Raw genomic sequence first — 18,711 nt, 5'->3', positions numbered from 1 at the left:
GATAAGTGATCTTAATGTATACCTTTCTGTGAGTACCAAACATCGTATTACTTGGTTAATTGTTTAACTTGCATAAATTAATTTAAAATAAAAATCAGTTGTGGCTAAAGTTCAATATCAGATAAAAAAAGATAAGCAAAAAACGGTCACACCAACAAATTAAACTTTTTTACAAAGATAACTAGTTTTTATTACTAAACTTTTAAAAGAAAATAGGGGCTTAAGTAGCTAAATTCTCATAACATTTAGTTAAACGTTATTTCTACATTGAAATGGTCAAAAAAAAAGGTGTTTAAAGGTGGTTTTAAATTTGCTTAACTTTTTTTAGTTATTTAAAACTACCTTTTTTATGTTATTGTTAACCGGATGGTATATTACATTGGCCAGGTGGTGGTCACACTGGGCCCAAATAGTTAGGCTTGAGTAAATAACCAGTTTGTGACTTTACGGTGATTCGGAAACTCGTACCTGGCGCTTGGTTGTCCACAGGTAACAGTAACCTGTTGCTTTTTTTTTGGTAATAGTGGAAAGTGTAGTGAAGACCAGACAACATATCTGATAATAAACTGAAATGTTGTTGAGCCAGTGTAAATAATCTTACATTGATTGCAAGTATATAACTACTGCGAACATTTGTGGGCAACAAATGGTTATAAAAGTTTTTGTTAAAACTCCACCAATTTATACTACACACAACGTAAATATGTATATATTAATTGTGCCATAACAGTGCTTTAAAAGTATGCTATTGATGATGTGGAACGCAACGGATTATCATAAATATGTCATAGACGCTGGAACGCCAGAATAAAATAGTGAAACTAGTGGCGAACTACCTCCTCCCCTCCCTCATAGATTTGTATTTATGCTATATTGTGTTTATGCTATAAATCTGATTGGCTCTTGAATACGTAAAATCAACATAGAAAAGATCAACGACGCGCTGACAGGTGTTTATCAACAACAAAAGATATAAAAACACAACAATTAAAGAAGGCACCTAAATGGAAATTCATTTCTTTTGTTTTTCAGTGTAGGCACAAGATTTCGATTGGTTTATTTGGGGGTGTCCCAGAAATCTCTTTCAACCAAAGTCCAAACGAAAGTTTAATCTCGGTGTCCTAAAAAACTGTTTCTGTAAGATGTGAATCTACAATACTTTGAATTATGTGGTTTAAAATAAAGATATTTATGCTTTTTGGCTGAATAATATATGATCTTCTTTTTTTATGTTTAGCCTCCGCCAGAAATAGCATTATAGAAAGAAAACAAATTGGAGCCCGAGATAAACTTAATAGGTTAAATATAACTCTAACAGCGAATATAGTGTTTGACATCGCGGTTCTTTATATATGAACGTTACATTGGTCTTTGAATTATTATTAATGAGTTACATATTGTGTTGATAAAAATGATTAAAACTTACAGGTTAATAGATATCCATAGGATACGAAAATTTATGAATAGCGTTAAAGGAAAATTATGTGTTTGATCTGTCAGGACCTAATAAATTGCGTCTAAATATAAACATATATATTCATATATAAAAGTATAAAACAAAGTTACATCTTTTTTGAGTCATAGAGCCGTTTTATCAATTTTGTTATCATTCAGGAGCATTTTGGTTGTTGTTTTTCTTCGTCATTGTTTGCCGTCAGTGATTAAGGTTACAATATAAACTCAAGAATTCGAGAGTGTTTGTTCTGTCTTTGAATTTCACAAAAATGAATTGCATTGGTTTAAAAATGTAATACACATATCTTCTGGGGATAGTCTTAAAAGGATAATGGAAGCGATATTTATCTTTTAAAATAAACAAACTAATACATATACTGTGTAAAAACTGAATTTTTAAAAGTAAGTGACGGGAAGAGAGAATTCTAGTTTAGTTTTTACAATAATTATTGAAATATAGTTTGGACAAAATTAAAATTAGGTTTATATTTATTGGTAGTATAAACAACTGTGCTGTGGCAATTAAAAGGAGTACATTTGGGCCTCGAAGTGTTAAATATTGAAGCTCTCAAAATGGATACAGATATGGATGGAAATAACTCAAGTTCTGGGAGGAACGAGGAGAATGAAGATGACGAGAAGCTGAATGAATTATCGTTCTGCTTCGTTCGGGTAAGTGTACCAATATATCCTTGGCGAATCATAAATTTTATTTTTTGTATACCATTATCTGTCAAAAACAAATCACAAACCATTTTAAATTTCTTAATTGCTTTTCCTGTTTTCTCTAAATTTATTACTTTCTAGACTAACTGCCTTAGGTTAAGAAATATGAACCTATAGAAATCATCTGGTAGCTAAATTTCAAAAGATATATTATCTAATTAAAACATTTATAAAATTGTAACACAAAATTGAATTATGCACTGCAAGTTAGAGGATACCAAATGGTATTTACGTCATAAATTACTAACAATAAGAAGTGAGAATTAAGAGACTTTTCCCCCTTGCACTATATTATTTTCCAGAGTGATTCTGTTGAAACTGATTTATTCGTTGTTTTTCAGGGCTCAGATCCAAGAGCTGCAACATGTCGAAGCAAACTTCAAAACAAGCGCTGCAAACTAAACAAAGAAATAAACAAGGAACTACGCCTACGAGCTGGTGCTGAGAATCTATATAAGGTCTATATCTTCTCCATTTCACTTTTACAAATCACTTACTTTAAATTACTTCCATTTCAGGCCACATCAAATCGCAAGTTGCGTGACACAGTTGCCCTGGAGCTAAGCTTCGTCAATTCCAACTTGCAATTGCTGAAGGAGCAACTAGCCGAATTAAATTCGTCGGTGGAAATTTATCAAAGCGAAAGGTAGGATTAATTTTTTATATAAAACGGCCGGAAACGAACACTTGTTCAAGAATATTTTTTATAACATCAAATTAAATATTTAGGTTAAAACATGTTTCGAATCTTTAGTCACATTTGCTTTGCATTCAAATAATGCCCCTTACAAAAAAAAGAAATAGTATGAACACAGTTTAAATCTGGTGGTTTAACTTTTATTGTTACGATTATTGTTGCTTTTTTTGGGGAATATTTTTTTGGTAATATTTTTGCCTCATTTTAATTTTTTTTAACACCATGATATTTTTGCAATAATTTGCAGTCACAATGGAATTATGCCTATGATACCATTGGGCCTTAAGGAAACCAAGGAAATCAATTTTATGGAACCATTTTCCGATTTTATCTTGGAGCACTACAGCGAAGAGCCCTCCATATACATAGATGCCATAGCAGATATGACAGATACGAGACAGGTAGTGATTGGTTCTTAAACACCATAAATCACAAATAATTAAATGATCTTTCCATCCAGGCATCCAAAACGCCATCGCGCGATTCCCTCGGAGTGGCACTACTCTTCCGCTACTACAACACGCTGTATTACGTGGAACGTCGGTTCTTTCCGCCGGATCGCAATTTGGGCGTATACTTTGAGTGGTACGACTCCCTCACGGGCGTGCCCTCGTGCCAGCGGACGATTGCCTTCGAGAAGGCCTGCACCCTGTTCAACCTCGGAGGCATATACACCCAGATCGGAGCCAGGCACGATCGCACCACCGAACGGGGTCTTGATTTGGCCGTCGACAGTTTCCTTCGCGCCGCGGGGATATTTCGCCACATCTACGACACGTTCACCAATGCCCCCTCGATGGATCTGAAACCGCAGGTGCTTGACGTTCTGGTCTCCCTGATGCTTTCTCAGGCCCGAGAATGTCTCTTCGAGAAGTTGCAGCTACAAATTGAGGCGATAGGTCTGTCGGAATTCAGTTGCGTAAGTATCTAGGATATCTAATAGATTCCAGCATGCAACTTACATTTCCACATTGTGCAGTACATACTTATAATTTCAAATTTACTTTGTGTATACATTTGAAATTATTGCTATGATCGTTCATTGTAAGCAACAGGTGCACAGTATAATTTAACAAAAACAGTGATAACTGCATCAATATTAGAGCCAAATGATTTTCTTTAGTTATAATAACACACGGACTATTTAGGCCCCACTATCTTCAGTAAAGGATGGTCAACCTTAATTCATTAGAAATATTTAACCGCGAATTCTTCAGCAGTGGAAAGCTAGCCTTAGTTCCTTTTCTTAAGTTTTAGTAATTACACCAGTTTGTTTTTTGTTTCTAATCGCATTAAGAATTCCGGCCGAAAAAATTATGCATCTTCTTGTTAACAGAAAACATTTTAATCAGTATTAATTTAATCGTATTATTTTATTTGTTGAATATCGTTCACTGTACAATGCTATATTAAACCACACAAGAAGTTTATTAAATTTCCTAGCTATACTATATATAAAGTCTGATTTTCAGGCGTATCGCGATCTAGCAGGAGAGGCCGCCCAGATATCGCACGAGTACAATGAAATGCACAAGAACATCCAAGCAAACGACACACACACCTATCTGCCCGAGTGTTGGGCTGGACTGGTGCCGGTCAAGGCGGAACTCTACAAAGGTAGTCGAAGGTATAATTACGTGATAATAAGCATATGCTAACTGATTCTGTCCTCGTTAGCGTTCGCACACTTCTACAAGGCACGCAGCATAGATGCGACGGAGGAGCTCAAGGTATCCCTACCCTCTCAAAAGAACCACCCGAGATTGACGTCGGAATCGTTCATTGGCAACTCGCAAGAGGTGGAGTGCTTCTCCAGCGAAGAGGCCGCCACTTCCGTCGCCAACAAACTGGCCCACTTGAAAGAAGCTCTGGCCAGTAACGAGGAAGCTCAGCGGCTGCAGCGGATGTGCCGGTACCTAAAGGTAAAAAATAATATTATATATTATAATATACAGGGGGAAAGGCGAAACGCACCTACCAAATGATAAAGGTACTAAGGGAAAAGGTGCTGTAAAGCTTAATTAATTATCTATGATCAGAAGATAATCTACGACTAGTTTTTTTTTAAAACGAAAGAAAGGAGTTTAGTTTTCGGCACATTAAAACGGGGTGGGGTAAATCCAGCTATTCTTTAACTTTTTTTGTTATTAGCAGAATAGCAGTATTAAAGGCAATTCCAATAGGAATGTAAAAATAATATTCTAGATTTATTATACCACCTCAATTCTGCCAGGTCTCCCCACCCTCCATTATATGTTTATACAAAATCCAAGGTACCAAGCTTATGATCCTTTATTTTACAGAACAAGACATCGCTCACTGAAGTCATGAAGGAGGTGCACACCAAGTCGCAAGAGGAGTTCGAGAAGTTCAGACTGCAAGCGTCAGCAAACAACATCGAAGAGGGCGACCTTTTGGAGCGAGTCGTCGAAGGTATACCACATGAGGTGCAATTGTGTCTGGCAGTGTGTGCTCATTGTGTCATCCTTATCGTTAGCTTCCTCGAAATTCACGTTATCCTTGACGGGACCCGATTTCACATCGCACAAAGTAAAGGATCCCTTCAAGCGTCTCGGGCCCATTGCAATATTCTCTGCGCGACGCCACTGGACAGCGCCCAGGTGTGTGCGTTTGCAAAAGGGATCCTCCCCGTATCACAGCGTCCCCCCCACCAACAACAACAAATGTCCAATGGACAACGATGAGGAGGAACACGATGGCGGATTTAATCTTTATAAGGAGGAGTTCGATAACTTCGGCTTTCATGTGCGCGGTGATGCACCAGTCATCATTGCGCATGTTGAGATCAATTCGTTGGCTGATGTAAGTGAATGGAACTTTATTCTATTACCGAAATGCATTTTTGCATTTATGGAATTAATGTCGTTGCAGCTTGGCGGCATTAAGGAAGGAGATTTCATTGTGGAAATCGCTGGCATGGATGTTAAGTGGTACTCTCATCAGCAGGTGGTGCAACTTATACAATCCTGTGGCTCCACACTTGAATTGAGAGTCATAACGCCCATGGATCGTAACTACTTGAAGGTGTGTTTGTCCTAGGAATACATCACGCAATCGCTTAACGTTATTTATTTTCACCTACAGCCATTGTCCTCGAAAGGTTCATTATCTACGCTATCAGCGGCCAGCTCATCGGGTATTTCATCCGGATTTCCCAGTCCCACAAGTATTGCGGCAAAGCCCAAGCTCCACCTAAAGACGTCGTCCAATTCACGCCCCGCTGGAAGCGTTTCATCTAGTTCGTGGAATCCCTTTCGCCGAACGCCAAGCTTAGCGAAAATATTTTAAGTAACGACCGGTTTTATTTTATAATGTGTTTTTTTGCTCTTGAGGCAACGGCCATTTCAAGTTAAAAAGAATGTTGTGCAGTTAATATTAAGCAATAAACTTAATTACTTTTTTAAAAACTTTTTAATCCCTGAATATAAAATCTTTGTTTTTTTTTTAAAAGGAATCGTTTTTTCGGTGTTTTAATCAAAACCCTTGGAAATAGTAATCGAATATTGGAATGTCACACCTCGTGGAATTCGTTATAAAATTTCCAATCAAGTGGCATTCACAGAAAAAATGTAATTTAAAAAAATTTTCTCATAAAATTATGGGCCAAAATCCGGAAACAAACTGCATGATTTTTCGGTTTTTTAATCATAACGCTGGAAAATAGTGGTCGCATGTTGGAATGTCATACCTCGTTGAATTCGTTATGAAAGTTCCAATCATCAAGTGGCATTCACAGCTAAACAATTTCATTTGGTAAACCTTTTCGCAAAAAAATCAAGATGAACATTTTTTGCTAGGATTTTCTTATTCTTGCTGGAGTATTATAATTTTCCTTAGAAGTTTTAAACGGAGACATTACCCACCCTATAATAATATGTATATTTTTGATAAGCGTCGCTGGGCGAGTTGATATAGCCATGCCTATCTGTTTCCATAACGTTTGAGAGCTAGAGAGTTGAGATTCAAACTTAACGTTCTGCTCTGTAACAACTTGCATTGACAAAAATTAAGGCGATTTATTTTTTGTTTATCATGTTTATTGTATTTATATTTTTACATTTTTTGACAGCTACTTTTTATTAAATCAATGCAATCCGAGAACATACCGAAGAAATAATTTTAAGTTTTCAATTTGGTATGTTAAGCGTCACAGGGACTCGCAAAAGTTTTGAAATGTTTTCGGATTTTACAAATGTTCAAAGTACAATTTTAACTAAAAAGTAGTCCAATTATTTTAACGACTTTTACCAAACATTTTTAAGAATATTGTTGCTTTAACTGGAGGATAGTGCTATATGATTACTTCGGACGCTTTCAATACACATTCCAATATACGTTCTTGTTATCGTTTTGTTGTTTTTATGCGTTCGCAGATTGCTATGCAAAAAGCAGCCAACCGATGCACAAAAAGGCCAGATACAAAAACAGCTTAGACAGGGTTTGCTCATCCTCGTATTGCGTTGTACCGCGATTAGCAGCTAAATTAAGAACAGGTCGTTAAAAAATATTATTGTCATGTATCTGTAGGAAAGGGAATAACATACCAGCAGGACGCGGTTCGCCAAAATTTAGAGATGATGTTATAAATCCAAAAGGAAAAGCCCCAATACCAAACGACATGTGGAAACCGTCTCCAAATCCGAATCCGGGAAATCCAGGAACAGGCTCTGGTTCTGTACGATGACCAGCGGGGCGTGGTGGAACTTTGTTTCTGTAAAAGCGAAAAAATAGTTGCAAAATCTTGCCTTAGTATTTGAATTCAACTACTTGGGACGTCTACAGTACAGACAAATAGCAAACATACCGAGGGTCTTCCTGATGCGTACTGTTCCTCCCGTAGAGCGGTATTACTTTATCCTTATCCACAGCAGCTTTGCATACTGGGCAGAGTTTGCGATTGGGGCGTGTCAAGAGCCACTGGTGCAGGCACGGCCAGCAAAAGAGATGGCCACACATGCTGACCACCGCATCCTTGGCCGTGTCCAGACATATATTGCACTCGTAAAGGGATTCATCGTTCTGTTCTTTGTCCTTTTCGTTGGATTTCGAGGCACTTTCAGTGCCAGCGGACGACGTGGTGCCAGACTTTAAATCGGCAATGTTGCCGCCGGAAAGGTAATTTCCGGTAAAGGAATACGATGTGTTTGATGTATTCGCTTCTGCCGCCGAATCAGATGATATTGTGGTTCCAAGCGGTCGCAATTGGCTTGTAGAGGACTCCTCCGACAATGGTTCTGTAATATCCCTGGTCCAGGCAATTTTGTCGTAGCCTACGTTTTCGGGCGAAGTGGACGATGCCCCGGATGATGTGGTGGGCAGCTCCGGCGACTTTGCCATTTTCGGCTCTTCCATGGTGTTGTGCCCAGGATGCTAATTAACGTCCAATCGTTCGAACTGCAACAAAAAGTTGTATTATTATAATATTATCGATGGGGAAAAAGAACATACAAAAGCGAATAATTTACAAAAATATTCAACTTTGAACCAGTTTGACAATTAAGGTTTTACAGATTAGTAAAACTATACCTGCGTAATCTGTTTGATCCCAATCGGGAAACATATTACAAATCTTGGTCTAAACTTTGTTCTTCGAGGTAGATACCACTAACGTCTTATTATTTCGTTTAATATGACTTAATTAAATTAAATTTTTAAGGCGTAATATTCAGTTCTATAGCATTCAGCATTTGTCTATCCATAATAACGGACGTTTTTCATACCCAATGTCACCGCATAAAGTACGGATTACCCATCTCATCATAAGTTTCAGCAGCTAACGGTAATGCATTGAATATCCACCTAGGAAATCACCACGTCACATTCGCCAGCAAAGTTCGATTTCGCTAGTTCTAAACTAGAACTGACAAAAAACAGGGTATACATATGTACACAAAGATTCACTTGTATACACATATGTGTACTTTTTAGAGTCGCAAAAGCTTCCTTCTACCTGTTACATACTTTAAACAAATAAGAAACGGCCCCGTTCAACACTACTATGAATTGGTTCAAAACATTAATGTCACATGATGTAGTTCAGCTGTTGTTATTAGATAGCAATGGAATTTTATGGCCATTTACTCATTATTTTGGTCACTCACAAAACACTGCATACGTATAAAAATACTGAATGCCAGCGATTGCACTAAAATGCAATTAAAATAAATTTTCTGATGCACACCGAAAACAATAAAATCTCGAAAATTACATTGTAAATGTATTGTATCTTAAACCTGACTTCTTTGCTCCCATTTCTATTTTGTTGTTTGCTTTTACTTGCCGTGCTAAATATTGTATATGTAAAATTAAATATTATTATCAAGGTGGTTGATTAGATTAGATATTAATTGTATTATGGTTAAAATGATAATTTATCAATTGACTTCTGGACACCTCAAAACAACTGCGATGACGATACCTGACGGTAGTCGATAGACCTTTACCCTATCGTTTAATATCTGTCTTTATTAGGCCTCGATTCCACTGGGCCAGAGTCCATTCGCATTCGATAGCAAGTGTATGTGAATCCGGGCTCAAACAGTACTGTGTCACTTTTACTAATGATTCATTATTGATAGGTATAACACGAAACATAATTAAATTCAAATGCGTTTGTTAAAAAATGTAGGATAATGCTATTGTTAAATATATTATTTTTTAACTGGACGTTTTGCCGATGGTTTCCAGTGCAACCCTAAATTATTAATATTTACAGTGAATATTTTTGCATTCAGTGCGAAACCGTAAATAAATAAATAGCGAGAAAAAGTTTTAAAATTCGACACTGTTAAGTTTTTATGTGGTGACTTAAAATTTCAAAAATCCCTAGCAATCTCAGTTTTCCAATTACACGATATTCCTTAAAAGCACATCCCAGAGGAATGTCTGGTAGAACATCAGCTGTTTTTAGATGGTGCTCTTAGTTAACTGGGTACAGCTAAATAACAAACACAATTTTGAATATGACTGTCTAAAATAAACCCCTGTTTTAAAACTAATGTTTAATGTATAAATGCGTTCGCAATGAAAAAATACTATTATTTATTTAGGTTTTTAAAATACCAAAAACCCAAATGAGAGTTCGTGTAAAGCGTCGTGACTAGTCATAGTGCAAGAGTCGGGCACGCGCCCACCTCTAATTAGAAATAACTAATTTAAAAAAAATTTGAGGTATTTATTATTTTTTATGTTTATTTGCAATCTGGGTTTCCCGTTACCATGAGCTGCTTTGGCTGCGGGCGCAAATACGGATTATTCTGCAAAGAAGCAAGTGTCATATCATTAAATCATAGATGGATCACAAAGCTAACACATAAATATTAAATCCCCAACAGTATGGATGCCCTAACTGCGGCTACTCATTCTGCTCCAAGTGTCTGAAAAGGCCAATGCCTGTGCCCCGGCACACTGGAAAGGTCCTGAATGTGTGTCTCATTTGCTACGACAGGCTGTCCAAGCTGCAGGCAAGCGCCGATGCGGATAAAGTCATAGACTGCGATGCACTGCCAGGTGTGTTGGTCACCAAGTGGAACCTGCCGAATCCCTCGTCGCCGGGACTAAAGACTTCAGAGGGGGCTGACGGGTTCTTTGAGTAAGTACTCATATAAAAGACGGCCAGTGATTTGAACTAACTGCCAATCCCAGCGGGACCCTACTTCCTGAGGAACTGCCCGAGGCTTTGGTTCCAATTAGCAAGACGGCAGCCACTGCGAATTCCTCAACACCAAGTTCCAAAAACCATGAAGATATTGACGAAAACCTGGATAGTGCGTTGACTAAGCGAATGCAGGATTACAAGAGAGTTGATGCGACAGACGACGAGATTCGCACTCGTCTTGCCAATCTCACCGGCATGCCGCATAAAACTAACTACGACAAGAAGGATTTGCTGCTATCCACTGACCAAAGAAATGATGAGGAGAAAATGAGGGATTTGCTCGAACAGTTTGTGGAGGAAACGCAGTTGGACCAAAATGTTGATAAACAGAGGGATGAGTCAATTTCCGAGATTGAGCGACGTCTCCGAGCTCTGCGCGACACGCCAGTCGATTCCGATGCAGGTCCATCGACATCCCATAGGACCACCACCATAACGGACAACGAAGAGGACGACGAGACCATTTTAAAGAACATAATGAAGAAAGTTAGTATACCCCTCCTATCCACCCATGCTCTCAGTTCGACTTTAGCAAAAGCATTTGCAAATCTCAGTTAAATTTGTAAGGAAACACTTTTGCAGAAGTAAGAGAATTAAGAGCACAGGGTCTTTAATGATTTCATGTATAGCTAAATCATAATCTTTCCTCAATCAGTATATGGACGAATCGAAGTTGTCAACAATGCCGGCCAACGAAATGAGTGAAAACCTTGTTGATGTGCCCAATACCGGCACCGAAGAATTGCCCTGGTGTAATATTTGCAACGAAGACGCAGATATCCGTTGCCAGGGATGTGGTGGCGATCTTTTTTGCACCCAATGCTTTAAGGAGTGCCACGATGATGATGAGGATTACCGAGCTCACGTTAAGGAGAAATATAAAGCCCCGTCAAATTTCAAGGAGAATCATTTCTGATTCGGTTGTTATAGTTTACTTGGATATACAAGATTTTGTTTTTATTAAAAAATGTTTAAAAAAATTCATTGTTTTCCACTGCTGTCTCATTCATATCTATGAAACCGCTACTGCTGTCCCTTTTTATTTAGTTAATTTATTTATTACCTCCAGCGGATTATGTATATTTCTTATCTTGGCCACTCGCTATCACACATTACATAAAAAGAATTGATAAGCATTTAAAAAATAGTTGGTGGATGTGATACGCGCACAGAGCAACTGTTTTAAACAAGATTAAGTAATGGACAAAAATCAAGTATTAAGACAGACAGTGGCAGATTATTATTAACTTTAAATCGTATGATTTTCTGACCTGTTTACATGCAAAATATTATATTGTCCTATATCAAAACCATTAGATGATTGGCGGAAAAGCCAAAAAATGGATAAAAATATTACTTTTGAATGCTAAAAGTTGGGTCTCTAAAAATCTTAAAATTATGACTGATTAATTCTCGTTCTCTGAAAAGAACGACTTAAAATAAACAGCCTCGTACATTTGTAGGCATTTTATGCCATAATTCCACAAAAGTAAAAATAAGTGTAACATATTTATTTTTAACATTGATATAAACCTATTGTGCATTGAACTCATGTAATTGTGTGCCTTTCTTTGTCCGATTATTGTTGTTCCTCCTCAATATTGTAAAAGTGAGGCCACGTCTGTATCTCCTCGTACAATCGCCGGCCAGGACTTTCCGTTGAATTGCACTGGCAGTGGCAAATAAGTCGATAGTCGGATGCAATGTGGCCATCCTCTACGCCGCGCGCCAACAGATTGCGGCACATATTAAGTGCGTCCGGCGTTGGAAGCTCCCGCATGAAGCATCCAATAAAGCTAATTCCTAGCGATATCTTATTATATCCCAGTGTATGGGCGCCCACGGTGTGCCAACCGCGTCCCTCGTAGATGTTGGCGTCACAGCCAATCAAAAAATTATACGCAATATCATTCCATCCTCGCGACTCTATATGGAAGCACTGAAAAGACAAAGATAATGACAATCAAAAGACTCATCCTACATTGGTGGAGATTGCAATGCCATCGAGGAATTTTTGAAAAATTATAAAGAAATTTGAATCTTAATTTTTTTATTTTTTATACTAGGCATTCTTGGTCCTTTATTTGCCGCTCACGACGTACTCACTTGCATATCTCGGATAAGTCTTACGTTGATCGCGCGTTTCTCTGAGCTCTCGGTAGCAGTGTGCACTATTTGGAAAAAATGTAATTAAAAGATGGTTAGTTAAATAAAAATATTGGAATGTATTGTCATTAAGTCTATCATTTATAAAAGAAGAATAGTTATAAGGGGCTTATCAAATATAAGGACAACACAGCCTCTATAAAGGCTTTATCTCACAAGCTTTAATAAAAACGAAAACAAAAAACAAAAATGCTAAGAATAGTCTTCAAGATATGTCATTATTTAAGCTACTTTAAAACAGAACCCATGGATTTTGCTTTGGTGAGACTTTCTCAACTTTAAAATCAAAACGACAATTTTAGTTACAATGATAGCACGCTACTCAATTAAAAAATTTAGGATTATTATTTGTTCTTCTTGTTTAAGACTAAATTTCGGGCTTATGATTTGCTTAACTACTCACAGATGACCACATATTTAACGGGTAGCTGCAAATTTATCGGATCTTCCATGGGCATTTGCGCTAGCCAGGAATGTCGTGGAATTATGGAGCACAGCTCCTTCGGTATTTTGAATCCTGTAAATAAGATCGGTATCTCATCGTGACTGAGTGAATGGATACTTTGCTGTATCAAAACATACTTTGGCGTCTAATAAATACATCTGGACGTACTCTCTCTTCTGACTCGTCCTGGTAATCTTCGTCGAATTGCGTGTTAGAGTTCGGAGCGGGAGCTTTCGGGGGCGACACGTTACGGCGATCTCTTCGCGACTGGCCAAGACCATCAGCTATGATCTGTATGTTGCCATTGATATTGGTCACATTGCCGATATGGACATTCGTTGAGTTGCTGATGTTCACGTTGCCCAAAGTCTGAATGCTGTTGATCGAGTTCATCAGGTCGCGAATTGTGTCGCTGATGACTGAGTGTTTCTTCGAGGCTGTGATATAGAGGATATAATGATTAATCGGTACGGAAATTAGGTGCACTCTACTCACCGACCTGCGTGCCAAGGGTCATGGTGCTTATTTCCTCGCTGGTGTTCTGGTCGGCATCCTCATCGTCCTGCCCATACTCGGTGTACTCATAGTCCAGGCTGTCCACGACCGATGATTCCGCTATTGACTCCAGCTCCTCCTCCTCCGCAGAGGCCGCCTGGTTGGCCAGCCACTCGCGAGTCCGCTCCTGACTCAGCTTTCTGATTCCTGGTTCGGACATGGCCGCAATTGGGTCTCTTCTCTGTGGGTCTCCTTAAGTGCGCGTGTGTCGCTGGCCTCAGCTTTGTTTATCAATAATATTGTGAGTTAGCAATACTCTCCTCTGATTAGTGCTCGTCTCGTGTCCACCTTGCACGATAAGATAAGGATGTTCCGAAAACTTCCCACCATTATATGCTGTGGTGAAATGCTCTGTAGGATAGCGTTCGGGCTGGGGCTTTTTTTATTGTATATTTACTTACATATATACATATATAATAATTAATTGTCATACTCCAGGGCAGTTCAAATATCGATCGCACTATAGAAAGTATCGGATCTCGGCTCTTCTTAGAACTATCGATTGCTTTTAGAACAATTGCTTAGAACAGTGGTCACCACACATACTATGCCATGTTCGCAGTTCCTCTGTGTGAGCTCTGCCGGAGCTCTGCTGATGCTCAGCCCACAGATAGAGCCGTGGTGATCGCTGGCTTAGAACAATCCGATATTACGTTACTTTTATAAAGAGTTAAAAAACTATAGTGTCTATGATACACTTCACCGTCCCAAAAGTATTTTGCCTCCCTATTGATGGATTAATATTGAATTCTTTAAAATATGTTGAAAACAAAAACTAAACTTTAAAAAGTAATGCATGGGTTTTGTATATTTATATATTTGCTTAGATTAATCTTTGACAGTTTTTTGTAGCTATATTTGAAATCGATCAATTCGATCTGATGAATTTTAGCAAATCTTTTTACAGAGCATTCACACCGTCGCCGCTGTTGCGAAAACAGTTACCATACTAAAATTATGAATAGTGTTTTTACTTCGGAGGATATGACCACAGAAAGATTAAATTATTTGATCTTTTCGCACTGATATAGCAAAAAGATTGATAAAAATATTTTAGAATAAAAAAATCTAGAGAGAGGAGATATTAATCAATAATGCAGGCCAAAGCAGTTGGTAAACTATTAATGAAACCTAAATCCAAATATTATAGGAAATAATCACTCTATTATGTTTAAAATGAGAATACTATATGTATATACAAATATAGGGTTGTTTATTAGAAATCCAAATAATTTTTTTTCTTTGTTTTAGGCGTTGTCTTGAAGTTTCCATTTAAATTACTCATGCCAGTTAGAATATTATTCAAAAATAATCTTTCTTAAAATTCTAGCCCAGTGAGCGTATTAAACAAGAGTCAAAGTAGAACTAGAAAAACATTTCTTGGTTGAAAAAATCCAAGTCTACGCCACCTGGATAAAAATAAATTATTTATTTAGAGACAACGGAACGTATGAGTAATAAACTTTAAGGCGTATTTTTTTAGAACAAATTTGTACAAATCTTCACTATTTTATCGTTCCACTCTCACATGATTTAACTATGCGCTTTGCTGCATTTAAGGCATACCATAAAGAATTTATTTTAATACGTTTATCCCTCATACGCACAGTTGCCTTCGATCAAAAAATGTTTCACCGATATTACATGTCGTATGAGTAATTTTTACGGAAACTATTAAACTATCGCTCAACGCCTTTTTTGGTTTTGAGTACATTTCTTGCACATCAAATCTATCACATTAAATTATACTAAAGAATTATATTTTATTGTACCAAAGATTGGATAAATTTGATCTACCTTTATTTCGGAACAAAAATATCAGGGTCTGGCAAAAAAAAATCATATATCATTTAAATTTCTATAATCCCAATAGATCGGTCAGACCCGATAGCGAAACAGTCACTAGCGCTCAGGTATAACCAGTTTGGTTCACCTGTCAAGTGAACTGAAGGTTCAATGCACCCAGTCCTAGCTGAAATAAGCTAAGAGCTTTTCCTGTCAACGCTGATTCAGCTCAGCTTTTCCCAATATTGCGCGCGCGCTTTTCCCGCTTCAAAGTAAATGTAAACTGCAACTGCACCGTGTTTGATAATAAAGTCTTTCCACACTCAATCCGACTCGATTCGGCACATCTATGAGTACACCTCATGGAGGCTAGCAGCTTAAACGACGATTAATTCATGCGCTGTAAACATTCACTCGACCACTCTCGCATTTGCGCTGTTCTACTCTCTATGCCTCTCCTTTCATTTACTTCAGCTATGTTTTCTCCATAAAGTCTTCCGAACCCTTTTTTTTACAACTAGGCTCAGTACTGGTCACCAAAAAAACTGTAATTAAAAAAAAAATTGTGTCGCTCCATTTTGATAAGATTTTTGACATCATTCTTTAACCAAAAAAAAATTGAAATATTTCTGAACGAAGTGTTTATTAATTATTTACACATCTTAATTAAGGTATAATATAATTGTCTTGTCAATAAAGGAAGTTTGCAATGTGTTAAAAGGATCCTGGGTGGGAATAGGTCTGTACTCGATAGGTAATAACTAGACAACACTTTAAGTCAAATATTAGAATTAATTGGTTAATTCTTTGGAATTAAGAATTTTATCTTTTACGACATAAATTACTACTCTAAGGTATTATTTTATTTGTTTTATTATTTGTTTTATTTTAAGGTGTCTCATTCATATAAAATGTAGAGGTTTGCTTATGTTTTTTGGCAGTATGGCCGTAGAGTAAAACCTGGAAATCACCACACTGAGAGCCTCAAGAAACAACCGACTCGAAATAGTATTTGTACCCGAATTGAATTCCTTAAAGTGTACTTAACGTTTATCATAAATATTCAAAAATATTCGACCCCTGATATTGTATATTTTTTTTATCTTGGTCATCACGCTTTGGTTATGTATGTATGTTTTCCAAGTTATCCAAAAGAATTCTCCAATACAGTTCAAAGCGCAATCTGCTGGAAAATTGGGTGCTTTATTATGAGTCCAGGATTCTGCAGTTTGAAAACGTGTGCTATAATAAGAAGTTAGAGACTAATTAGATGCTTTTTTAAGACTTAAGAACCCTAATTTTTCTTTTTAGCACTACAAGTTTAAAACACATTTTAACTTTTTTAAATCAAGTGTAACCTTGCCCTTTTTTTTAACAAAAAGAAAATATTTTTTTTTTAACTCCTGAAATTATTAATTTCGAATTTTAAATCAGTTTTAACCGAACCGATTTATGTGTCACCAAGTCAATCTAGTGTCTTGCAGGCATTACCAAGATAGAAAACAGACTGCCCGCCAAAGTGAAACTTCAAACTTCAAACGAAGTCGCTTGATAAACAAATAAAAATATACCGAAACGGGTATTTTCCGTCGAGTGTTTTGCGTTGGAGCTTCGATAACCAGGCGGTAAATGGTCACACGCGCATCCAACAATCTGTTGAGGCTGCAGGAATGTACCCCCCACCCCCCAGCGCCCTGGCCCACGGCCGTTTTGCGCTTACCCCCTTGGGTGTGGATATGGATGAGGATGTGAATGTGGGCATGGGTGGGGGGTACTCCGGTGCTCTACTCAGTTCTGGCTCTTGTGGCGCGACGGCAATGGTAGTGCTGTTGCCGCCGTCAGTTTCTACTCATATGTACGCCTGCTCGTTCACTTTTTCCGCTCTTCTCTGCTTCTGCCGTTCTGTTCGGGTTCGAATTCGGGTTCCGGGCGGTTGCGGTGGTCGTTCGGGTGTTCGTTCGGCTGGTCGGTCGGTTGGTTTGTCGGTCGAATGCGAGTGCGAATGCGAATGCTCGATGAGAGGAGCTTTTACTGTTTTACTTTTCGCCTGAAATACATTTTGAGATAATTTCTCATTGGTAGTTCTGTTTATGCCATCGTTTGCGTCTGTGTTATTTCGATTGCGAGAGCTAGTTAACATTAGTTAAAATTAAAACCGAATGCGCAACAACAACACAAACAACGAATAGCAACAGCAGAAGCAGAAGCAGCAGCACCACCAGAAGCAGCAGCAAACACACACGATATAATAGAATTGCGGTTTTTTTTAATGACGATTTCCATTCCCTATCCGTCGGATATGTTTTATCTTCGGTGTACAAGTAGTCCAAACAGAGTGCCGGTAAAAATAAGCGCAAAGTTTAAGGAAACCATCGTGTCTGTCTCCAAATGACAAATTGCTTATAAATAGCTTGGATCGAATCGCATGGTATCGATGGGTATGGTCCTACGACGGGTTCCTGTTGGGTAAACAAAGTTTAGTTTAATTAGCTCCGCATAAGCTGCAACCGGATCTGAAACAGACCGTGGAAAAGAAAATAATAATTGCATTTCATGTATGCCAGTGTAAATTCGCGTCCGAGTGTGCGTGTGTGTGTTGTGTGTGTGGTGTGTGTAACTTAGAGAGTGCATAGTAGTGTAGTATCCCGATTCGCGCCGTTATTGTTAATGCGCAGGTAATTCGGAGCGCTTTTTCGGCCACTCTATATTTTTTGTTTTACATTTTTTTTCTTGTGCATTTACTTGACAGCTTATGAATCACCGCAGAGATTCATTTGCGCTGATAGCTGCACAACTGTTGCACCCACTTTCAAAAAACACCTCAACAACGTCTTCGAACAAGCCAACCTACCCACCTAATAATAACAATAATACCTAACCTACTCAGCACATTTTTCCCTGTTTTTTTTTTGTAGTTTTGTTTTGTTATTGTTTTTCCCCAGTGCATTTATAAAACCAAGCGTTAAATTCAGTCACTGAGAGTCTAGCCGAAGTAAGATAGATTTCAACATACAGGGATATCACTTTCAAGTACTTTAATAACACGCATCTATATTGATAGATGCTGCGATATGGAAAAGAATCGGCTAGATTCGAAAGGCACCTGCAATTTTTTTTGTATCTGTAAGTGTTACTACTGTGTAAATACCAGAAAATAAGAGGTCGCAAGCAAAACAGCTATAAGAATAAAAATGCGATATGTTA

General features: G+C 37.8%; 4 protein-coding genes across 6 annotated transcripts; 2 read left to right on the top strand and 2 right to left on the bottom strand.

Moving 5' to 3' along the window:
• The first annotated feature begins 400 nt into the window (after window positions 1–400).
• Window positions 401–6,322, top strand: LOC108039564 (rhophilin-2-A). Of its 2 annotated transcripts, none has more exons than XM_017116610.2 (12): window positions 401–489; window positions 1,955–2,127; window positions 2,523–2,639; window positions 2,700–2,827; window positions 3,126–3,279; window positions 3,339–3,797; window positions 4,351–4,495; window positions 4,556–4,800; window positions 5,182–5,311; window positions 5,376–5,701; window positions 5,771–5,923; window positions 5,984–6,322. In XM_017116610.2, the coding sequence occupies exons 2-12, from the start codon at window positions 2,029–2,031 to the stop codon at window positions 6,185–6,187; spliced, it is 2,160 nt and encodes a 719-aa protein (XP_016972099.1). In that variant the 5' UTR covers window positions 401–489; window positions 1,955–2,028; the 3' UTR covers window positions 6,188–6,322. The 2 variants fall into 2 exon arrangements, with proteins under 2 accessions (XP_016972099.1, XP_016972100.1); XM_017116611.2 differs by lacking the exon at window positions 401–489 and adding an exon at window positions 590–697.
• A 592-nt stretch (window positions 6,323–6,914) lies between these two features.
• Window positions 6,915–9,311, bottom strand: LOC108039567 (E3 ubiquitin-protein ligase RNF185). The gene is made up of 4 exons (XM_017116615.1): window positions 9,180–9,311; window positions 7,704–8,293; window positions 7,444–7,610; window positions 6,915–7,377 (listed from the first exon to the last, which is right to left on the bottom strand). The coding sequence occupies exons 2-4, from the start codon at window positions 8,249–8,251 to the stop codon at window positions 7,277–7,279; spliced, it is 816 nt and encodes a 271-aa protein (XP_016972104.1). The 5' UTR covers window positions 8,252–8,293; window positions 9,180–9,311; the 3' UTR covers window positions 6,915–7,276.
• A 681-nt stretch (window positions 9,312–9,992) lies between these two features.
• On the top strand, window positions 9,993–11,928 carry LOC108039559 (abscission/NoCut checkpoint regulator). 2 transcript variants are annotated; one of them, XM_017116599.2, is made up of 4 exons: window positions 9,993–10,165; window positions 10,234–10,490; window positions 10,544–11,042; window positions 11,212–11,928. In XM_017116599.2, exons 1-4 carry the CDS (start codon window positions 10,118–10,120, stop codon window positions 11,470–11,472), a joined length of 1,065 nt encoding a protein of 354 aa, XP_016972088.1. In that variant the 5' UTR covers window positions 9,993–10,117; the 3' UTR covers window positions 11,473–11,928. The 2 variants fall into 2 exon arrangements, with proteins under 2 accessions (XP_016972088.1, XP_016972089.1); XM_017116600.2 differs by having other exon boundaries at window positions 9,996–10,069.
• A 124-nt stretch (window positions 11,929–12,052) lies between these two features.
• Window positions 12,053–14,313, bottom strand: LOC108039560 (peptidoglycan-recognition protein LE). Its single transcript, XM_044461275.1, has 6 exons — window positions 14,124–14,313; window positions 13,663–14,058; window positions 13,305–13,604; window positions 13,126–13,239; window positions 12,663–12,727; window positions 12,053–12,495 (listed from the first exon to the last, which is right to left on the bottom strand). The coding sequence occupies exons 2-6, from the start codon at window positions 13,880–13,882 to the stop codon at window positions 12,136–12,138; spliced, it is 1,059 nt and encodes a 352-aa protein (XP_044317210.1). The 5' UTR covers window positions 13,883–14,058; window positions 14,124–14,313; the 3' UTR covers window positions 12,053–12,135.
• Between the last annotated feature and the right edge of the window lie 4,398 nt (window positions 14,314–18,711).

The sequence above is a fragment of the Drosophila rhopaloa genome, unplaced genomic scaffold (assembly GCF_018152115.1).
Source record: "Drosophila rhopaloa isolate 14029-0021.01 unplaced genomic scaffold, ASM1815211v1 contig_3, whole genome shotgun sequence".
NCBI lineage: Eukaryota > Metazoa > Arthropoda > Insecta > Diptera > Drosophilidae > Drosophila > Drosophila rhopaloa.
This window is presented reverse-complemented; position numbering and strand designations above follow the sequence as displayed.

Excerpts from the sequence above, each read along its gene's own strand:
- LOC108039564 (XM_017116610.2), top strand. The coding sequence starts at position 2,029 with ATGGATACAGATATGGATGGAAATAACTCAAGTTCTGGGAGGAACGAG. Across the intron at positions 2,128-2,522 it reads TATCGTTCTGCTTCGTTCGG|GGCTCAGATCCAAGAGCTGC; the intron begins GTAAGTGTACCA and ends GTTGTTTTTCAG. Across the intron at positions 5,924-5,983 it reads TGGATCGTAACTACTTGAAG|CCATTGTCCTCGAAAGGTTC; the intron begins GTGTGTTTGTCC and ends TTTCACCTACAG.
- LOC108039567 (XM_017116615.1), bottom strand. The coding sequence starts at position 8,251 with ATGGAAGAGCCGAAAATGGCAAAGTCGCCGGAGCTGCCCACCACATCA. Across the intron at positions 7,611-7,703 it reads ACGCATCAGGAAGACCCTCG|AAACAAAGTTCCACCACGCC; the intron begins GTATGTTTGCTA and ends TCGCTTTTACAG. Across the intron at positions 7,378-7,443 it reads TGGCGAACCGCGTCCTGCTG|CTGCTAATCGCGGTACAACG; the intron begins GTATGTTATTCC and ends TTCTTAATTTAG.
- LOC108039559 (XM_017116599.2), top strand. The coding sequence starts at position 10,118 with ATGAGCTGCTTTGGCTGCGGGCGCAAATACGGATTATTCTGCAAAGAA. Across the intron at positions 10,166-10,233 it reads ACGGATTATTCTGCAAAGAA|TATGGATGCCCTAACTGCGG; the intron begins GCAAGTGTCATA and ends AATCCCCAACAG. Across the intron at positions 11,043-11,211 it reads TAAAGAACATAATGAAGAAA|TATATGGACGAATCGAAGTT; the intron begins GTTAGTATACCC and ends TTCCTCAATCAG.
- LOC108039560 (XM_044461275.1), bottom strand. The coding sequence starts at position 13,882 with ATGTCCGAACCAGGAATCAGAAAGCTGAGTCAGGAGCGGACTCGCGAG. Across the intron at positions 12,728-13,125 it reads CGTTAAATATGTGGTCATCT|TGCACACTGCTACCGAGAGC; the intron begins GTGAGTAGTTAA and ends TTTTCCAAATAG. Across the intron at positions 12,496-12,662 it reads GACTTATCCGAGATATGCAA|TGCTTCCATATAGAGTCGCG; the intron begins GTGAGTACGTCG and ends TTGTCTTTTCAG.